Source organism: Diceros bicornis, chromosome 27 (assembly GCF_020826845.1).
Source record: "Diceros bicornis minor isolate mBicDic1 chromosome 27, mDicBic1.mat.cur, whole genome shotgun sequence".
Taxonomy (NCBI): Eukaryota; Metazoa; Chordata; class Mammalia; order Perissodactyla; family Rhinocerotidae; genus Diceros; species Diceros bicornis.
This window is the reverse complement of record NC_080766.1, coordinates 42008012-42023967: the sequence shown is the minus strand read 5'-3', so window position 1 is coordinate 42023967 and position 15956 is coordinate 42008012. Positions and strand designations below refer to the sequence as shown.

General features: G+C 48.3%; 1 protein-coding gene across 1 annotated transcript; it reads left to right on the top strand.

Moving 5' to 3' along the window:
• Nucleotides 1–12957: 12957 nt before the first annotated feature.
• LOC131392985 (trefoil factor 3-like) lies at nucleotides 12958–15747 on the top strand. The gene is made up of 4 exons (XM_058523366.1): nucleotides 12958–13039; nucleotides 14426–14572; nucleotides 15443–15556; nucleotides 15734–15747. The coding sequence occupies exons 1-4, from the start codon at nucleotides 12958–12960 to the stop codon at nucleotides 15745–15747; spliced, it is 357 nt and encodes a 118-aa protein (XP_058379349.1).
• The last annotated feature ends 209 nt before the right edge of the window (nucleotides 15748–15956 follow it).

Genomic DNA, 15956 nt, shown 5'->3' with positions numbered 1-15956 from the left:
TTACATTTCTCTAATAACAAATGACATTGAGTATGTTTTCATGGGCTTATCTTTTTCTTACATCTTCTGTGGTAAGGTATCTGTTCAAATCTTTTACACAGTTTCAATCAGGTGTTTTGTCTTCTTAATATTGAGTTGTAAGAGTCCTTCCTCTATTCTGCATACAAGTCCTTTATCAGATATATGTCGTGCAAATATTTTCTCCCTGCCTTTTCATTTCTTTAACAGTATCTTTCAAAGAGAAAGTGTTTTTAATTTTGACAAAGTCCAGTTTTTCTTTTATGATTCATACTTTATGTGTCCTAGCTAAAAAATCTTTGCCTAATCCAAGGCCACAAATATGTTCTCTTATATTTTCTTCTAGAAGATTTATAGTTTTAGCTCTTACATTTTGGGTTTATGACATATTTTGAGTTAATTTTTTAGTATGAATTTGGGCATTTTCCTTTGTTTTTAGTTCTCTGGAACAATTTATGTAGCATTGGGACTATTTGGTATTTACAGCTTTGTTAGAATTTCCTGTGGGACCGTCCGGGCACAGAGAGTTTTACAGATGTGTTCGTTGATAACATTCTCTATTTGTTCTATGGTTTATTTGAGTTTTATGTCTCCACTGGGGCAATTTTGGTAAACTGTGATTTTCCTAGGAACCAGTCTATTTCATCTAGATTTTCAAAATTAGTTGCATTAAGTTATTCAGAGCAGCCCTCTTATAATTTTTAAAGTTTCCTCTGTTTCAATAATTGTTTCCCCTTTGTCAAATCTTATTTTGTATATTTGGGTTTTTTTTCCTCATTTCTTTTTTTGTTTGGTTAGGTTAGCCAGTGGTTTGCATATTTTATTTATTTTTTAAAAGAACTGAGATTTTTATTTATAACTTAATTCTACTCTTTTTCCCTAGCTATTTCATTCATTTCTTTACTTTTTTGTTATTTTGGCTTATGTTCCTATTCTTTTCCTAGCTTTCTGAGTTGGGAATTTAATTCACTTATTATTGATATGTGTTTAAAGCTATACATTTTCCTCTGATCACTATTTTAAATATTCTTCATAGATTCAGAAATGTGGTGTTTTTATTATCACGATTTTTAAGAAGTCCTATTCCTTTGATTTCTAGTTTATCTTTCAGCCACAAGTGTTTAGTAGCAGATATTTAAATTTCTATGAAAAGAACCTTTCAAAAATGTTGTCATTATTTATTTATTTATTTTTTGCATTTGATCATTGAGTGATTGTAACATTTCTACTTTATGGAACATACTGCTTTCTTTATGAACAAATATACGATTAAATTTTGTGAATATTTCATGTGCACTTAAAAAGACAATAGTCAGGATGTAAAGTTTGAGAGAGAGCTATATGTTCATAAGATCTACCTTATTGATCATACTGTTTAAGTCACTGTTTTCTCACATTTTTTTGTTCCCATGACTTATCTTATATCCAGAATAGTGTCCCCATCCACACAGTGTGGTGTTTCCAACACAACATCAGTTGTGTTTTTGCCTATTTCTGCCCGCATCCCCTATCCTTGCTGGTCTGTAAAGTAGAATACATTTGCCTAGCCCTTTATCCACGCAAGGATATTATAACTATTACACCTTCACTGTTGATTGGGGCTTATAAAGTGTCCTTCATCAGATGTCTGTGCCCTGGCCTGATTCTATTGTGTCTGATCTCAGATCACATCCCCACTCTTGGCTCAGTGTCCTAGGAGTTAAGTCACTTTTGATCATTAGCGTTTTAACGTTCTATATTTTTAGCAATATATTGATGAATTTTTAATCAAAATGACTATTGGTTAAAAGCAGACAGCAAGAGGAATAATGATCAAGAAATACAGGAAGCCCTATGGGGAGGCTGATAATAAAAACAATAATACTGAAAATTCACCTTCAGATCTTCAACAGGTATGTTATCCGATGAATTGATTTAAATACTTACAGAGAACATCAACGTTTCTCTGGAAAGTAAAAACAAAGTTAAAAAGGAAAGTAATGTCCATAATATCAACTATGGTGTTTTGAATGAAATGCGTATCTAAAATAAAATGTTTTTATATCAATTCACTTTGTCCCATATCATACAAAGCTACTACAAATCATTTTTTGTAATTTTTAAAAAATGGTTTGAGGGTTTTTATACTGTGAAAAGTACTCAAAGGGCTGGGAGCCACTGCCTCGACGGCTGCTTTTACATTCCTTATCAGTCTTAAATCTCATAACCACCCCAGGAGTTATTTATTAGCTCCAGAATCTCTGAACTTTTCTGTTTTATGGCTACGTTGTTCAGCAAAATGTACCTTGGCACAGTGAGCATATTGAATTTTGACCCAAATGATCCTCCTTATGGCAATAAAACCAGCGCAGGGTTCCTGCTGGCTGCTGTCAGTTTTCTTTGCCAGGGAGCTATAAAATGTGCTGATAAGCAAGTGTCCAGCCTCCGTGTTGGACTGTTTTCCATTTATTCAATAGCCACTGGGTGCTTGCCAGGAGCCACCCAATTTGGTGGAAAACCAACTTCTGGCTGCAGAATACAGCACTGTGTTACAGGGTTCCTCATCTGCGAGCCTCAGGCCAAGGTCTACATCCTTATTCTTTTCATTTATCCATCCCACCCCCACATAACCCTACTGCAAGGACTTCCATCCTCCTGCCTTTGGGATACCAGGGAGCTGAGCAGAGGCGGCTCAGGAGAAGAGCTGGAAGGGCGGGCAAAGCCAAGGATCTGCTCCAGGACTGGACAGCTGCTCTGGGCATGAAACCCAAAGTGGGAGACAGTCCAGGAGGCTGGCTAGTGAGTTAGACCAAGTCAACAACCGAGTCATGAGGGGCTGAGAATGTCTACAGGGTGTGCATCTCCAGATCGTCACAACCTTAATAAAGCAGTCCTTGTGGATGGGTCTCCTGTAACGGTGGCAACATCACTGGCCACTAGCACGGGGATGGTACTCTACCCTGTGCACTTTTGCAGCCTCCCACCCACCTTGGAAAGCACCACGGTTATCCACCAGGAAACCATGGCTCAGCTGTCCAGGAACACCCACAAAAGCTTGAATCTAGACACCCACAAAATCTTTTGTCTCTAGACCCTACAGGGCCATCCTCTCTCAACCTACCTAGACTTCAGCAAAGAGGAAGGTGAAGGGCCAGGTCATGACCACTGTGCTTGGCTCTTGAGCAGCTGCCATCTGGAAGCCAGATACTGCGGACCCATCTGCCCAGGGGCTGTGCAGGCTTTCTTCTACCATATAGCCTCCAAGTCTCGGGACTGTCTTCTCTGCTCTGATGCCCCAGGGAGAGGCATTTTCTCCTTGCATCTTCATTCACGTTCCTCCTTCTCACGATTCAGGCAGCACATCCCCATTGACTCAATCACATCCCCTCTGCCTGGCAGAGCCCAATTCAGAGTCTCCTTTAAAACATCCTCTGTTAGGAAGAGGGATGTGCTAACATTGAGATCCCAACACCTATGCATCTTTTCCTCCTGCACGGCTGCATGTGTATTTGTGAATTTATTTTTGAAATTAGCATATTCACCTACTCAATCCTTCCTAATGGGTCGAGCCACTAGAGGGCAGTAGCTATGACAAGAGGAAGGCTGCGTGGATTCCATATACAGGTCTGAGTTTGAGTTTCTGATGACCCCTCCATGACTACAGCTTTCTTATCAATGGTGACCACATCATCTTCTTCCTTTCTAACCTCCCATGGCTCCTGGGCTGAAGCTTATGCACACAATGGATGTTTAGTAAATATTGACTGATTATTCTTTGTTCGATGACGTATCCACCTGCAGGAGTTCAACAAATATTAATGCTTTTGTTAAACCCCTCAAGATATTCAAAACCAAGATATCATCTGAGTGCTATGTCTATATGAGTAATCTATTAATGAACCTTGGTATTTAGCTTCTTGCCATTTGATATGCAGAACAGGGTTATTATGCGTCTTGAGAACAGGTGGACACCTTTAGAACTAAGAGCTGCGGGAAAGCACTAACCGTTGAGGTGGGCTCTGGCCTGCAAACATTGTCATCCTTTGTGATCTCACACTTTTCTTTCAATCCATGGTGGATTAAATACTTAAAGAGGTGAATATATTATAGCAGGGAAAAAGCATTCTTTGCAACACTGAAATGATGGTGTGCATGAACAGGTCAACATGGATGTTTGCTTCAAACCCAACAAATGTCCACGTGGCACCTGTAGCACAAACTAGCCAGAATCCCTGTGAGCAGCAGCCCTGGAGAGGTGGCCAACCGTGAGGAATTTCTCCTCCACGCAGAGAAATCCCTCTTTCCCCTGTGTAGGTGGGTTCAAGGAATCATGTGGAGACTCCAGTCTGGGTCATCTTTTACATTCTCTTTGCAGTTTTGATGGTCCAGGATGTTTTTGCTTCTGGCAAACAGCACAATTATTAAGGGTAGGATCTGTTTTCAATTTCTTTTGAATTCTCTAAAAACTACTCTCTACACAGCTGAGCTAACAATTGTCAGGGATGTGGTGGAAAGAACCAGGCATGAGATATGGTTGCATTTTACGAGATATAAGATACCTTCCATTCTGATCATTCTTATTCCACATTTTAGTGAAAAATCTAATAAAATTTATTCTCCTCTGCTGGAACCACCTGCTCTTTGAACAAATTAGTGGTCATTTCTAAGAAGTTGGAGTTATAATCTCTAGTTTATTTTCCCTGATGTACTTTGAGGTGAAGGATGAAATGGTACACGGCATGGGGGACACACTGAGAGCACATTTGATCCAGAGATTACTAGTATGAAACCTGGTCACTTACTTGGTCTGGTGTGAGCTAGTTGGCCATCTATATTTTCTTTTTAGTGCTTTAAGGTTTACTTTTCACTTTTGGGGCCTTTAGTTCATCTGGAACTTTGTTAATTCGTTGTAAGTTGAGGATCTAAATGTAACTTTTTTTCAATATGAATAAATAAAAGATGCTTAATGGTGTGAGGTAGGGATCTAAATTTATCTTTTCCTAATATGGATAACTGATTGTCCTAACACCATTTATTCAATTGTCCTTTCTTCCTCCACTGATATGAAATATATTTCTGTTATTATCCAAGTTTCCTTACATGAGGGAGTTTTTTGCTGGGCTTTCTGCTCTGTTCCAGTGGTCTAAGATTCTATCATGGCACCAATCCTTCCCTGCTCCAGGACAATAGTTTCATAATCAGTCTTAATTTCTGATGGGATAGATACCTCTGATTCTTCTCTTCCTCTTTTTACTACTTGTTCTTTAAAGTTTTACTGGATACTTTGGGCCCTTTACTTTTCTTATAAATCCTAGGATCAATTTGTGGCATTTCATGAAAATCTCCCTTTGGAACTTTGATAAAAAATGCATTGACTATAGAGTTTAATTTTGAGAAAATTGCCACCTTTGAAATATGTGGTCTTTCTCATCCATGTATAGGCACCCCTCTACTTATTTAGTTCTCCTTCCAGGTGCTTCAGTACAGGACATGATTTGCTTGCATATCTAGCCTGCCATTATACTCTAAAGTCCCCCCCAGAAGGAAATGGACATCATTTGCCTGTGTTCTGTCTCACTGGAGTCTGTCATTGTGATCAACCCTTTAGAGGATCTCAAGAAACAAATTTAGACCTTCTGTCTTTGGGCTGTATATTAAATACAGAATCCAATGAATCAATACAGTTGTAAGTACCCCTATTGCTCCTCTACTCCTAGTCTAGTGGGATGATGGAGTGGAGGGTCAGCTGAGACATCCAGGAACAACAATGTCATGTTTCACAGTGAGACGACAGACCATGAAATTTTAAAAATAACTTGGCTAAGAACCATTAGATGATTGTTAATTATGGTACCTGTATTGAAGCTACAGAAGTTTCAGGGGAAGAGAACTTTGGAGAAAATGATGTGGGAGATTTAGAGAGAGCAGTTTATGTGCTGTGAGTCCCTCCCACTTCCATCTTGCCCCAAGGGGTGCAAGGTCTGTCTTGCCCCTAACCTCAAGCCTAGTGAATAAAGCCATGGTGGGACCACCCGGAGAGCCTGGTCCATGTCCGCCATCGCTGGAGGTTACAGAAGGCTGGTTTGTGACTCCTGAAAACTCAAATATCTAGCAATGATCAGGATGAGCCAGTGGGATCTGCCTGCATCCCAGAGTTTGTTGGGTTGAAGGATGAGTAAATATTTCCAGTGAACCAGAGGCAGGTCGTGGGGCCCAACAGAACTATCTGTGGCCACCCTGGAGCTTGTACAAGAGGTGTGAACACTTGAGATGTGAACAGACATCATCCCAGAGGAACTCAAGACATCACCACATTTCCAGGAAATGAGAGGAATAGTGGATGAGCTGGGGGGAGTGCATCCCCAGCATCAAAGGAACTGCAGGTAAGGAATTCCTAAAGATCCCCCAAAAGCAGCCCCTGAGATAAGGAGTTTGTTTTAAACATCTGATGGGCCCAGAGAGTGAAGCAGCTGGGGAAAAACCAGTTCAGGAAGAACTTCCCATACCCCATACCTCTCCCCTCCTGCCCCCGCCCAACCAGGGGTTCCTACTCTTGTAGGAGCAAGTCGGGAGAGGAGAGAAGGTTAACTTTGAATTATGGCAAATTTCAAACATATATTAAAGTAGAGACAAAAGTTTGATGAACCCCCATGTGCCCAACAATTAGTTTCAACAATGATCAACTTATAGCCAATCGTTTTATCTTTATCCATCCCCTCCACTTCTCCCTCTTGGATTATTTTGAAGGAAATGCCGCAGATCATAACATAATACTTCAGTATATATCCCAAGGAGATAAGAATATATATATACACACATACATATCTGTATCTGAACGTATATACAGATACACACTTATAAATCAACAATACTATTATCATGGTATAAAATTACCAGTAATTCCTTTATAGCACCGAATGAAATCAAGTTGAGAATTTTGGTTATCACATGGAACTGGAAGCTTCAGTTCCTGAATGACAATTAAGCTTTGTGATTTGAGGGGTCATAGGATCACCCGATTTTTCATCCCCAAAGGGAAAGACAGTCCTCACTGAAAGGGAGGTGAAAACAAAGATGCATAATGATGAAATCCCACGAGCCCTGTGTGGTTACCCAGCTCACTGACTACTGAGGAGGGTCTGCTGTGGCCTGAATGTTCATGTCCTTCCCATTTGTATATTGAGATCTAACCCCCAAGGTGATCGTGTTAGGAGATGGGCCTTTGGGAGGTGATTAGGTCATGAGGGTGGAGCCCCCATGACGGGATCAATGCTCTTATAAATGAGGCTCCAGAGACCCCTCACCCCTTCTACCACGTGGGGTGGAAACATCTGTGAGCGAGAAGGCACCGACTATGAACCAGGGAGAGGGGCCTCCCCAGAAGGTGACCATGCTGGCGCCATGATCCTGGACTCCCAGCCTGCAGAAATGTGAGAACTCAGCGTTGTTCAGAAGCCACCCAGCCTGTGGGACTCTGTTATTGCAGCCTGAACGCATTCAGACTGGGCCAGACACACACACTCACATCCACACGCACGTTTCCTGCCAGAGCACGAGCACGAGTGTCAGGACACGATGGAACATCACATGCTCATGTTTGGATCCCTGGCTTGTGTCTGCTTCCAGAACTTTGGAGACTGCCTGTGTCTGTGCTCTGTCAAGGTCACACAGTGCTCCAGTCAGAATCAGAAATGACTGCCACCCAGTGAGGGGGCGGGGGGATGCCCTCTTGGCAGGTAGGCCTCTGCCCATTGGCCCTGTTCACGCCTGTTGTCCTGGCAAAATCGTTAATAGCACCCCATACACTCTGAAAAGTGTCCCAGTTTGGATAACTCATTACACGGTCACCTCCCTACTGGGCGTCCCCGAGTAGCGCTACCTGCCCTGCCCTCTGGGGACAAAGCCTGGCCGTGGCCCTGACCAGGAAACGAGATTCTTGCACCCCTGCCAACCTGTGTTCTCTTAGCCTCCCAGAGACAAGGAAATTGGAATCAAAGACCCCATGGGGATTATTTGGGTGTCACGTGAGAGCTCAGGAAGGAATTCAGCAAATATTTGGTGGTTCATTATAGCCAGTGATTCATGGAGACCAACAATTAACTGTGTACAGGGAGGGCAGAGGCCGGGGCCTGGGACATGTGGAATCACAGGCCTGCGGTCAGCAGAGGGGCAGGGTCTTGGGTGTGGGATCACAGAGCACTGGGCAGAGCTCAGGGGAGCCAGGTCAGGGCAGGAAAGGAGAGGGCGCCCGTGAGACAAGCTATTGAGTCTTTAACCGTGCCCATCCTTTCCCCTCACATGAGAAAGGACAAGTGAACATAGACTCCCAGAGCCAGATGTGCCTTGGTACACTAGCTTCCTGGGGCTGCCGTAAAAAGGACCACAAACTGGGTGGTTTACACAACAGAAATCTATTCTCTTGCGGTTCTGGAGCCCAGAAGTCTGAGATCAAGGTGTGGGCAGGGCCGAGCTCCCTCTCAGGCTCTAGGGGAGGATCCTTCCTGCCTCCTCCAGCTCCTGGTGGCTGCTGGCAGTCCTCGGTGTTCCTTAGCTCTTAGCTGAGTCACTCCAGTCTCGGCCTCCGTCGTCACATGGTGTCTCCGTGGTGTCTGTGTCCACATCATCTTCCCTCTGTGTCTGTGTCTCTCCTCTTAAAAGGACACCAGTCATGTTAGATTTAGAGCCCACCCTACTCCAGTCTGCTTACTCCATTAACTTAAATAACTACACCTGCAACAACCCTATTCCAAAGAAAGCCATGCTCTGAGGTTCCAGGAAGGACATGGGTATGGGGAGGACACAATCCATCCCAGCACACTTGGAAGTCACTTAGTGACAATGGCTTGATTCAAAGGGAAGAAATCTGAAGCCCAAGAGCGCGGTGGCCTGTCCATCTGGGCTGCAGGCTGGTGGGAGGATCGGCTCCCTGGGGTCTCCCGCCACTGCCTGGGACTTTTGTACAATGCTGCCTGCACCATGGGGTTTCAGGGACAGTCTTCCACCTTTCCTGGCTGTCCTCCTAGGACACGGCTCAGTGCAGGGCCGTGGGCGTTCATCAGGCAAGAGTTGAGGGCTTATCCGGGTCCCATTACAGTGTGCTGTGAGGAGCTCAGCTCCCTGCTGGTCATCTGAGTCCAAAAGGCAGGGTTGTCAGTGTGGGGCCTCGTGCCCCCGGGCACATCTGCTCCCCGGTTATCAGCTCTGTTTATTTCCGACTTATCTCTGCTCTTGCGGTGTCCTGGTCCTCTGCTGACTCATTCCTGGAAACCCTTCCTTGTCGTAACAGCACCTGGGACTGATGCAATAATTCCAAACCCGAAGAAGCTCTGGATCTAGAGGTCACTGTGGCAGGAACCACCCAAATCCACCTGCATCTGGACCTCAGTGTCCCCTGAACACCCGGGGCCGTCACACGCCCCCCGTACGTGGTAGGACGGGCACTGGCCCCGTATTGGGGGCAGGAGACCCAGGGTCCATGAGGGGCTTCCTAGGGCCCACGGCCTCCGTCCTGACTCACCGGGACTCTCTGTCCTCTCCCCTGCCTCCTCCACAGTTGGTGAGTGACATGTTTGCATGGCCTAATCCCCCCTCCCCTATTTGTCCTCAGTGGAAATCACCCCAAAACACAGGAGCATCCCTGAATAGGTCACTAAGAATGCTTCCCCAAAACATCTATGCTCAGGTCCTGGTTGCTCAGGAAGGATCCGGCAGGAGGAAACTGCGGGGAACACAGGAGGGGCCTGCACCCGAGGCAGCTGCAGAACGATTTGACAGCTGGTCAGCAGGCAGCTCCCCGGGGAGGCATGTGACCCCAGGACCAGCCCAGGGATGTCGATTAGCTGAACCCTTCTTCCATCTGGCTTTCTACTGGCTTGAGTAACCAAGAGTGACAGTATGAGAAAGCTGAGAGGTGACGTGGAATGTATAACCCTGTAGACGCCACATTGACTCTATATTTCCCCGGGGGTGGTCAGTTAGTGGCCCCTGACTGGAATGCCCTTCTGACCCTCACCCATCTGTGAACTCCTACTCATCCCTCAAGATCCAGTTCAGACATCACCCCCCATGAGATGACTGCAGCGTAGCATCCTGCCAGCCCTGGTCGCTTTACATCACAATTCATGCTTCAAGGCTTGTTCTCCCTCTCGGGGCTGTGGGCTCGGAGGTCAGGGACTCTGCCTGGCGTCCTTAGAGCCCAGCACTCACAGGCCATCTGTCTGGCCCGTGATCCGCACGCAGCCCGTGCTTGTCACGTATATGTGCCGATGGTCATGCATCCCGCAGGTGGGAGGTTGCAGGCCCAGCACTGAGGGCCAGAGCACCTGCTTCTTGGATCCACCCAGGAGGCCCTCGCTTTCCTGGGACACCAGCTCCCACAGCAGGGGAGGGCTCCCAGGACAGTCCAGGCAGAGACGCGGCTGCAGAGGAGGAGGAAGGAGAGAGCCTCCAGCAGGCACCAGAGCATGTTCACCTCAGGTTTAGGGGTGTGCACGGCAGCCAGCTCTCAGGGTGGGGCCAATGACTGGTGACCCCGGGGCCGGCAGCTTCATCCCTGGAACTTGAACTCCCCACTCAGGGACAAGGAGGCTGGGAAGGCTACGGGACTGTGAGCCCTGGAAGCCAGTGTGGGCATCCTCTGCCCCTGGTGGGGAGCCCGGGGTTCCTGGGTCGAGGGCTCACTGGAGCAGAAGCAAGGGGCCACATAAAGACTTTCCCCACAAATACTACCTCAATTGCTCTGGGCTCCCAAGCCCGGCTCAAGCCCCTGTCCTCTAAGATGTCTGTGCTGTTCCCACCTTGTGGAATCCAGCTCCTCCCCACCACCGCCATGCCACAGCTGCCACATCTGTCGGACCCGGGGGTCCGGGAGCCCGGACCCTGGCAGGTGGTCTGTGTGTGTCCCTGGCGCCCAGCTGGGCTCTGTGGCACCCTAGTGGGCTAGGCACTAGGTGGGGGTGAGGAAACGGAGGCACAAGCGGTGAAGTGACTTGGGACCACGTCTCTCGGCCTCTCTGTCATAACTACAACATGACCTCGTCTCCCCATTGGGGACTCTTCAAGGACAGGGATTTGTCACCTTCCTTAGTCCTTCCTCAGCCCCAAGCCCCAGGCTCAATCGACGTTAACTGAGTTACACTGAAGTCAAACACCAGGGGGTGGTCCTCTGCGCTGGCTGCCCAGCAGAATTCAGGTGTCCCTGAATTGCCAGCCTGGGCAGGCAGGGCCTGGTGTCCACACTGCCCCAGCTCTCCAGGTGACGCTAAGGGCAGCCAGGTGGAGACCCGGGCACTCTGAGATACTCCCTGATGGGGCAGCCTTCAGATAACTGTCCCTTCTAAGCCCGTTTCTGGGGTGTTTGCTCTTTTCCTGGAACCTGGCCGGGATCCACAACCTGGCCTGGCCTGGGGGTATTTTGGGGGGTGGGTACGCAGGAGGGAGGGTCTGGCCAGAAAAGGTCCCACTTCCCCTAGGACGATCTTTTCAGTAACATAAACATGGTGCCATCTTTTAGCTTGGGTGCCCTCTCTCCCTCTGGGAAGAAAGCACATGTCCTGCAAACAGCACAGAAATTGCTCTGCCTTCACCCCTGCACTTGTCTTGGAAGGAGTGGCAAACCAGATGGCGAGTGTCACCTCAAATGGATTCATCAAGGGCTCACTGAGTACAAGGGGCTGGGCCTGGGGAGTCCCAAAGTGGGACACGGTCCTTGTCTCCAAGGCGTGTACAGTCTGGACCCATTGGTCTCTCGGTGAAGGACAGCTATGTGGATGAACCCTTGATTGGTTCAGGTCCCTCCAACACCAGACCCCCACCGGAGGCTATGTTTGACCAGCCAGGTGCACCTGCTTCTGGGATGACACACAAAGTCCACTTTGAGGTTCTGGAAGAGTTACTGGGTATCATCAGTGCTGAAGAGATGGATAGGAGTGCCCTAGGCAGAAAAGAAAGATGGGGAACCCGACAGTCACCAGGACTCCACACTCTCCTGCTCTCACTGGTCAGCCAGCAGGGGGGGGCGGGTGCTGGGCACGGGGAGTTGAGACTTAGGATCCTGTAGAGGCAGGTTCAAACCCAGCTCCCTCAGGTCGACCAGAGTAACCTTTGACACCCACCTTCAACTTGGAGCCTTAGTTCCTCCAGAAAATTCCCATCTCATTTAGATATGCTGTTATAAAACAATTTCCAAGGTACAGCTTTCCAAGCTGAGCAAAGGTAGTGAGTTCCCATTTGTGTTAAAAATGTGCTCAGATCTAGAGAGAACATTTCTGGAAAAACACCAGAAAAACACTTCTGGACATGAGGTGTGTCTTTTGTATTGTCTGATTTTAAAAACCAACTGCACGTATTATTTTTGTTAAAATGTATTGAATAAGATTACTTAGTATATTTATTAAAATGTAGTTAACAATAAAAATATTTTGTTGCTGGAAAAAAGCAAACAGGAGAGGAATATTCGCCTCTCAAGAGTCCAGAGAGAGCCATCCGTGGGCACAGCCCACCTGACTCAAGGTCGTCACCTGTCTTTTCAAGCACCCAGGGCTGATCTGGGGTTAAGTGGCCTGGGAACTCTTGTCATTAGTAGGGAAACTTCTGGACTGCTCCTGGGTGGGTTGTTGGGACTGACGCCCAGCCCCACACTGTGCCTTTACCCTTTCCTCCAGGCCAGGCTAACCGGGGCATTGACAGCCTGCTCCCTGAGAGAGAGGTGCTAACCCGGAGTCTGGAACCCACAGTTGCCCCTTGCTTGCTACCAAAACGGTAGGATGGAACCACCCTCTCTGCTTTGGGATAGAAGAACCTCTGGGGGCTTCACAGTCTGTGCAGGGGAAAGGCAGGCGGGGCCCAGAGCCAGAGGGAAGGGCTGTCCCCAACAAACAGAATCCGGGTGCTTGTGCAAACACAGGGGTATAAATGAGTCTTCTTGGCTGACCTGGCATGTCCTCTGAGCCCGCCCGTGACATGGAGGCCAGAGTGCTGTGGCTGCTGGTGGCGGTCCTGGCCTGCGGGTTCTCCAGGTTGGCCGGGGAGTACGTGGGCCTGTGTGAGTATGCCTCTGACTGCCTCCACCCTGCAGCAGGGAGGGGCCCTGTGGGTGGCTGGGTGGACTCACATGACGAGGGGGAGGGACGCAGAAGATGCAGGCCCAGGGGCTTTCTGAGTGCTTGAGGAATGTGGCCAGGCCCCCATGTTGATTCAATAATTGCCATTTAGCAGTCACACACATCTTCTCTCAACAGCCCTACAAAACTGGGTCTTGCTGTCCCCACGTGACAGACAAGAAAAGTGAGACTCATGAAGGTCCATAACTGACCAGAAGCAGCCGTCCTGGTCAGTGCTGAAACCAGGATTCCCCCAGGTCTGCCTGGCCGGCAGCCGACGCCCAACCCCACCTCCCACTGCCGTCTTTGCCAGAGATTTCTGAATCGCAACAAAGATCTTTATTCATGGTTTTGGCTCACTTACAAAACAAGAAGGAAAGACAAATGAAAGTGATTATTTCCAGAACGTTTCAATACCTACAAACAATTTTCATGTAGCTATTACATTGCAACTCTAGATGGGGGATGTGGCTGTTCCATTAACCCAGTTTAAAGAAATCAGGGTGTGGCTTTTATTGGGTTATCTACGGAGCCATGTCAGAGGCAGTGGCTCCCAAATTTGGTGCCCGTTAGAATCACCTGGAGAAGTTTTAAAACTGCCAAAGCCCAGGAGGCACGAATTCCATCAGCACGTCTGTGGTGGGAGCGGGTATCAACAACTTTTAGAGTTCCCCAGTGATCCCAACATGAGCAGATCGGGAACCACTGGAGTAGGAAATTATGGACTGGCAACAATAGAAGAAGGTTTAGGAGATTTTCATGATTTCTATTTTCCTAAGAAAAAATCCAGTTAGGTACTGAGGCAAAGTGGACTTTTGTCGAAATTCGGACATACAGGCTTGCTAGAAAAATGAGTATTGGAGACTGAAGGATGTACAGGGAAGATGTGACAAGTCAAACAATTTGGGGGTAGGGAGATGCAGAAAAGAGACAGAAAATAGATGCGTTGTGATTTTTCTATTGAAGGTTTATCTCCTATTATACTATTCATTTTTTTAAAAAGGGAGGAGGTTTTCGTTGATAAAACAGTGAAGGGGAACTTTGGACCCCTGATTCCCATGGGCCCCTGCCAGCTGGAGGGAACCCAAGCCCATCTCATACCGACTTCCTGACAAGGGGCTGGGAGCACACCAGTGAGAGAGACACCCCGGCAGATGGCCAGATTTCCTACAGAACGCTTCTCTTTAAATATTTACATGGAAAGAGGGTCCTCTGCAAGCAAACATTTGTGGGGGTGGGGGTGGGGTCACATCCTTTGAACTCAGGAGCTGGGGGAGGATGCAAACTCGCAAAACGAAGCCAAAATGACCCGGCTTTGTTCCGGACAGCTGCAAACCAGTGTGCCGTCCCGGCCGAAGACAGGGTGGACTGCGGCTACCCCGAGATCACCTCGGAGCAGTGCAACAACAGGGGCTGCTGCTTCGACTCGAGCATCCCCCGGGTGCCCTGGTGCTTTACGCCGCTGCGGGAGACAGGTGAGCCGGCCCCCGGCACCGTGTCCTTTCCGCACCCTGCAGAAGGACCTCCAGGTCCCCAGGAAGTTGCACACACCTGGGCCCTGAGCAGGACACCCACAGGCTGCCCGTTGGTGGAGGCCTCAGTCAGAGGCTTCACGCCAAGGACAGCCAGTGGCTGTCCCCCTTGTCCTCCGCTGTCCCCTTGCCGAGGGATTTGTACAAAATACAAAAGCAATCATTTAAAAAATGTGTTCAAAGTCGAGGTATTATGCAGAGGGAACTAGTTTAAAAACTATCCTGGAAAGAAACAGAAAATACCAGGTTTGGAAAGCAGGGCCGACATTCGAGGCCAGGTTCAGCAAACCACTGAGTCTCTGTCATTTGTGACGTGCCCTCGGCAGATGGCGGATAGTGGCAGTGCTGGGCACGGTGCCCTGGTGCCACTCCGCACCCCGCCATCTCCCCCCCACCCCGTGCCCACCACCTTCAGGTGTGCAGTGGGTACAGGACAACCACCCCAGGGAATCCCACGTCAGCAGTAGATGGCCATGCACACTGGTGGTTTGCTGTCCTGACTCCATCGGCCCTGCCCACCACATCTTGGGCATGGAGGTCTGCTGTAAGCCACCTGGCAGCTCAGGGGCTGGCTCACCTTCTAAGGAGATAGGTACGAAAGGCACCTTCCTGGAATCAGCACCAGAAAGGACCACTCTGGCCCTTTGTCTGGTTGATGAGGAGGGGGGCTGCATTCCAGCTGACCCTGACTCCCTGATCAATGATGGGGCCCCTGCCCAATGCCAGGGCCTCCTCCTCTTCCCAGCAAAGCCAGGCAGAGTCCAGATAAGGCCTTGGGACCAGGAGGGAAAGTTGCCTATTGCCCCTTCCCAGGCTGTCCCCATTCATTTGGCTCCTCGGCCAGGGATGACACCTACCGCTTTGAGCACTGGGCGACCCTGCCGAGGCCCATGTCATTTATCATCTGCCGCTATCCCCTGAGTCTTGGTGAGGCTTGTGGCTACTCTCCTATTTGGTGGGGGACTCAATACATCCCCAGCGACTTGGGGGAGAAGGCAGCGCTAGGCGCTGACCTTGAAGCCTGTCTTGACCTTGAGAAGCCAGGCAGCTGGTAGGGGGAGATGAGAATGCTCACGGTAATGCACGCCTGTGCTTTGTTTCCAGAATGCAACTTTTGAAGCGATGCCCACTGCCTGTGGGCACCCTGGGGTGCGACCTTCCACACTCTGGGCACCCTCCCCACGATTCTCTGCTCGTCTCTGCTTCCCTAGCAGCCTGCTCCTGGCAACCTGAAAGCTAATGTCTGGGGCCTGATGTCTTAAGGAATAAAGATCCCATACTCAGCACGGAGACGAGTCTTCATTCCTGAGACTTTATGCTGTTGTGT

Coding starts and splice junctions, on each gene's coding strand:
- LOC131392985 (XM_058523366.1), top strand. CDS start 12,958: ATGGAGGCCAGAGTGCTGTGGCTGCTGGTGGCGGTCCTGGCCTGCGGG. Junction 13,040..14,425: donor CGGGGAGTACGTGGGCCTGT/GTGAGTATGCCT, acceptor TGTTCCGGACAG/CTGCAAACCAGTGTGCCGTC. Junction 14,573..15,442: donor TACGCCGCTGCGGGAGACAG/GTGAGCCGGCCC, acceptor GCCCCTTCCCAG/GCTGTCCCCATTCATTTGGC.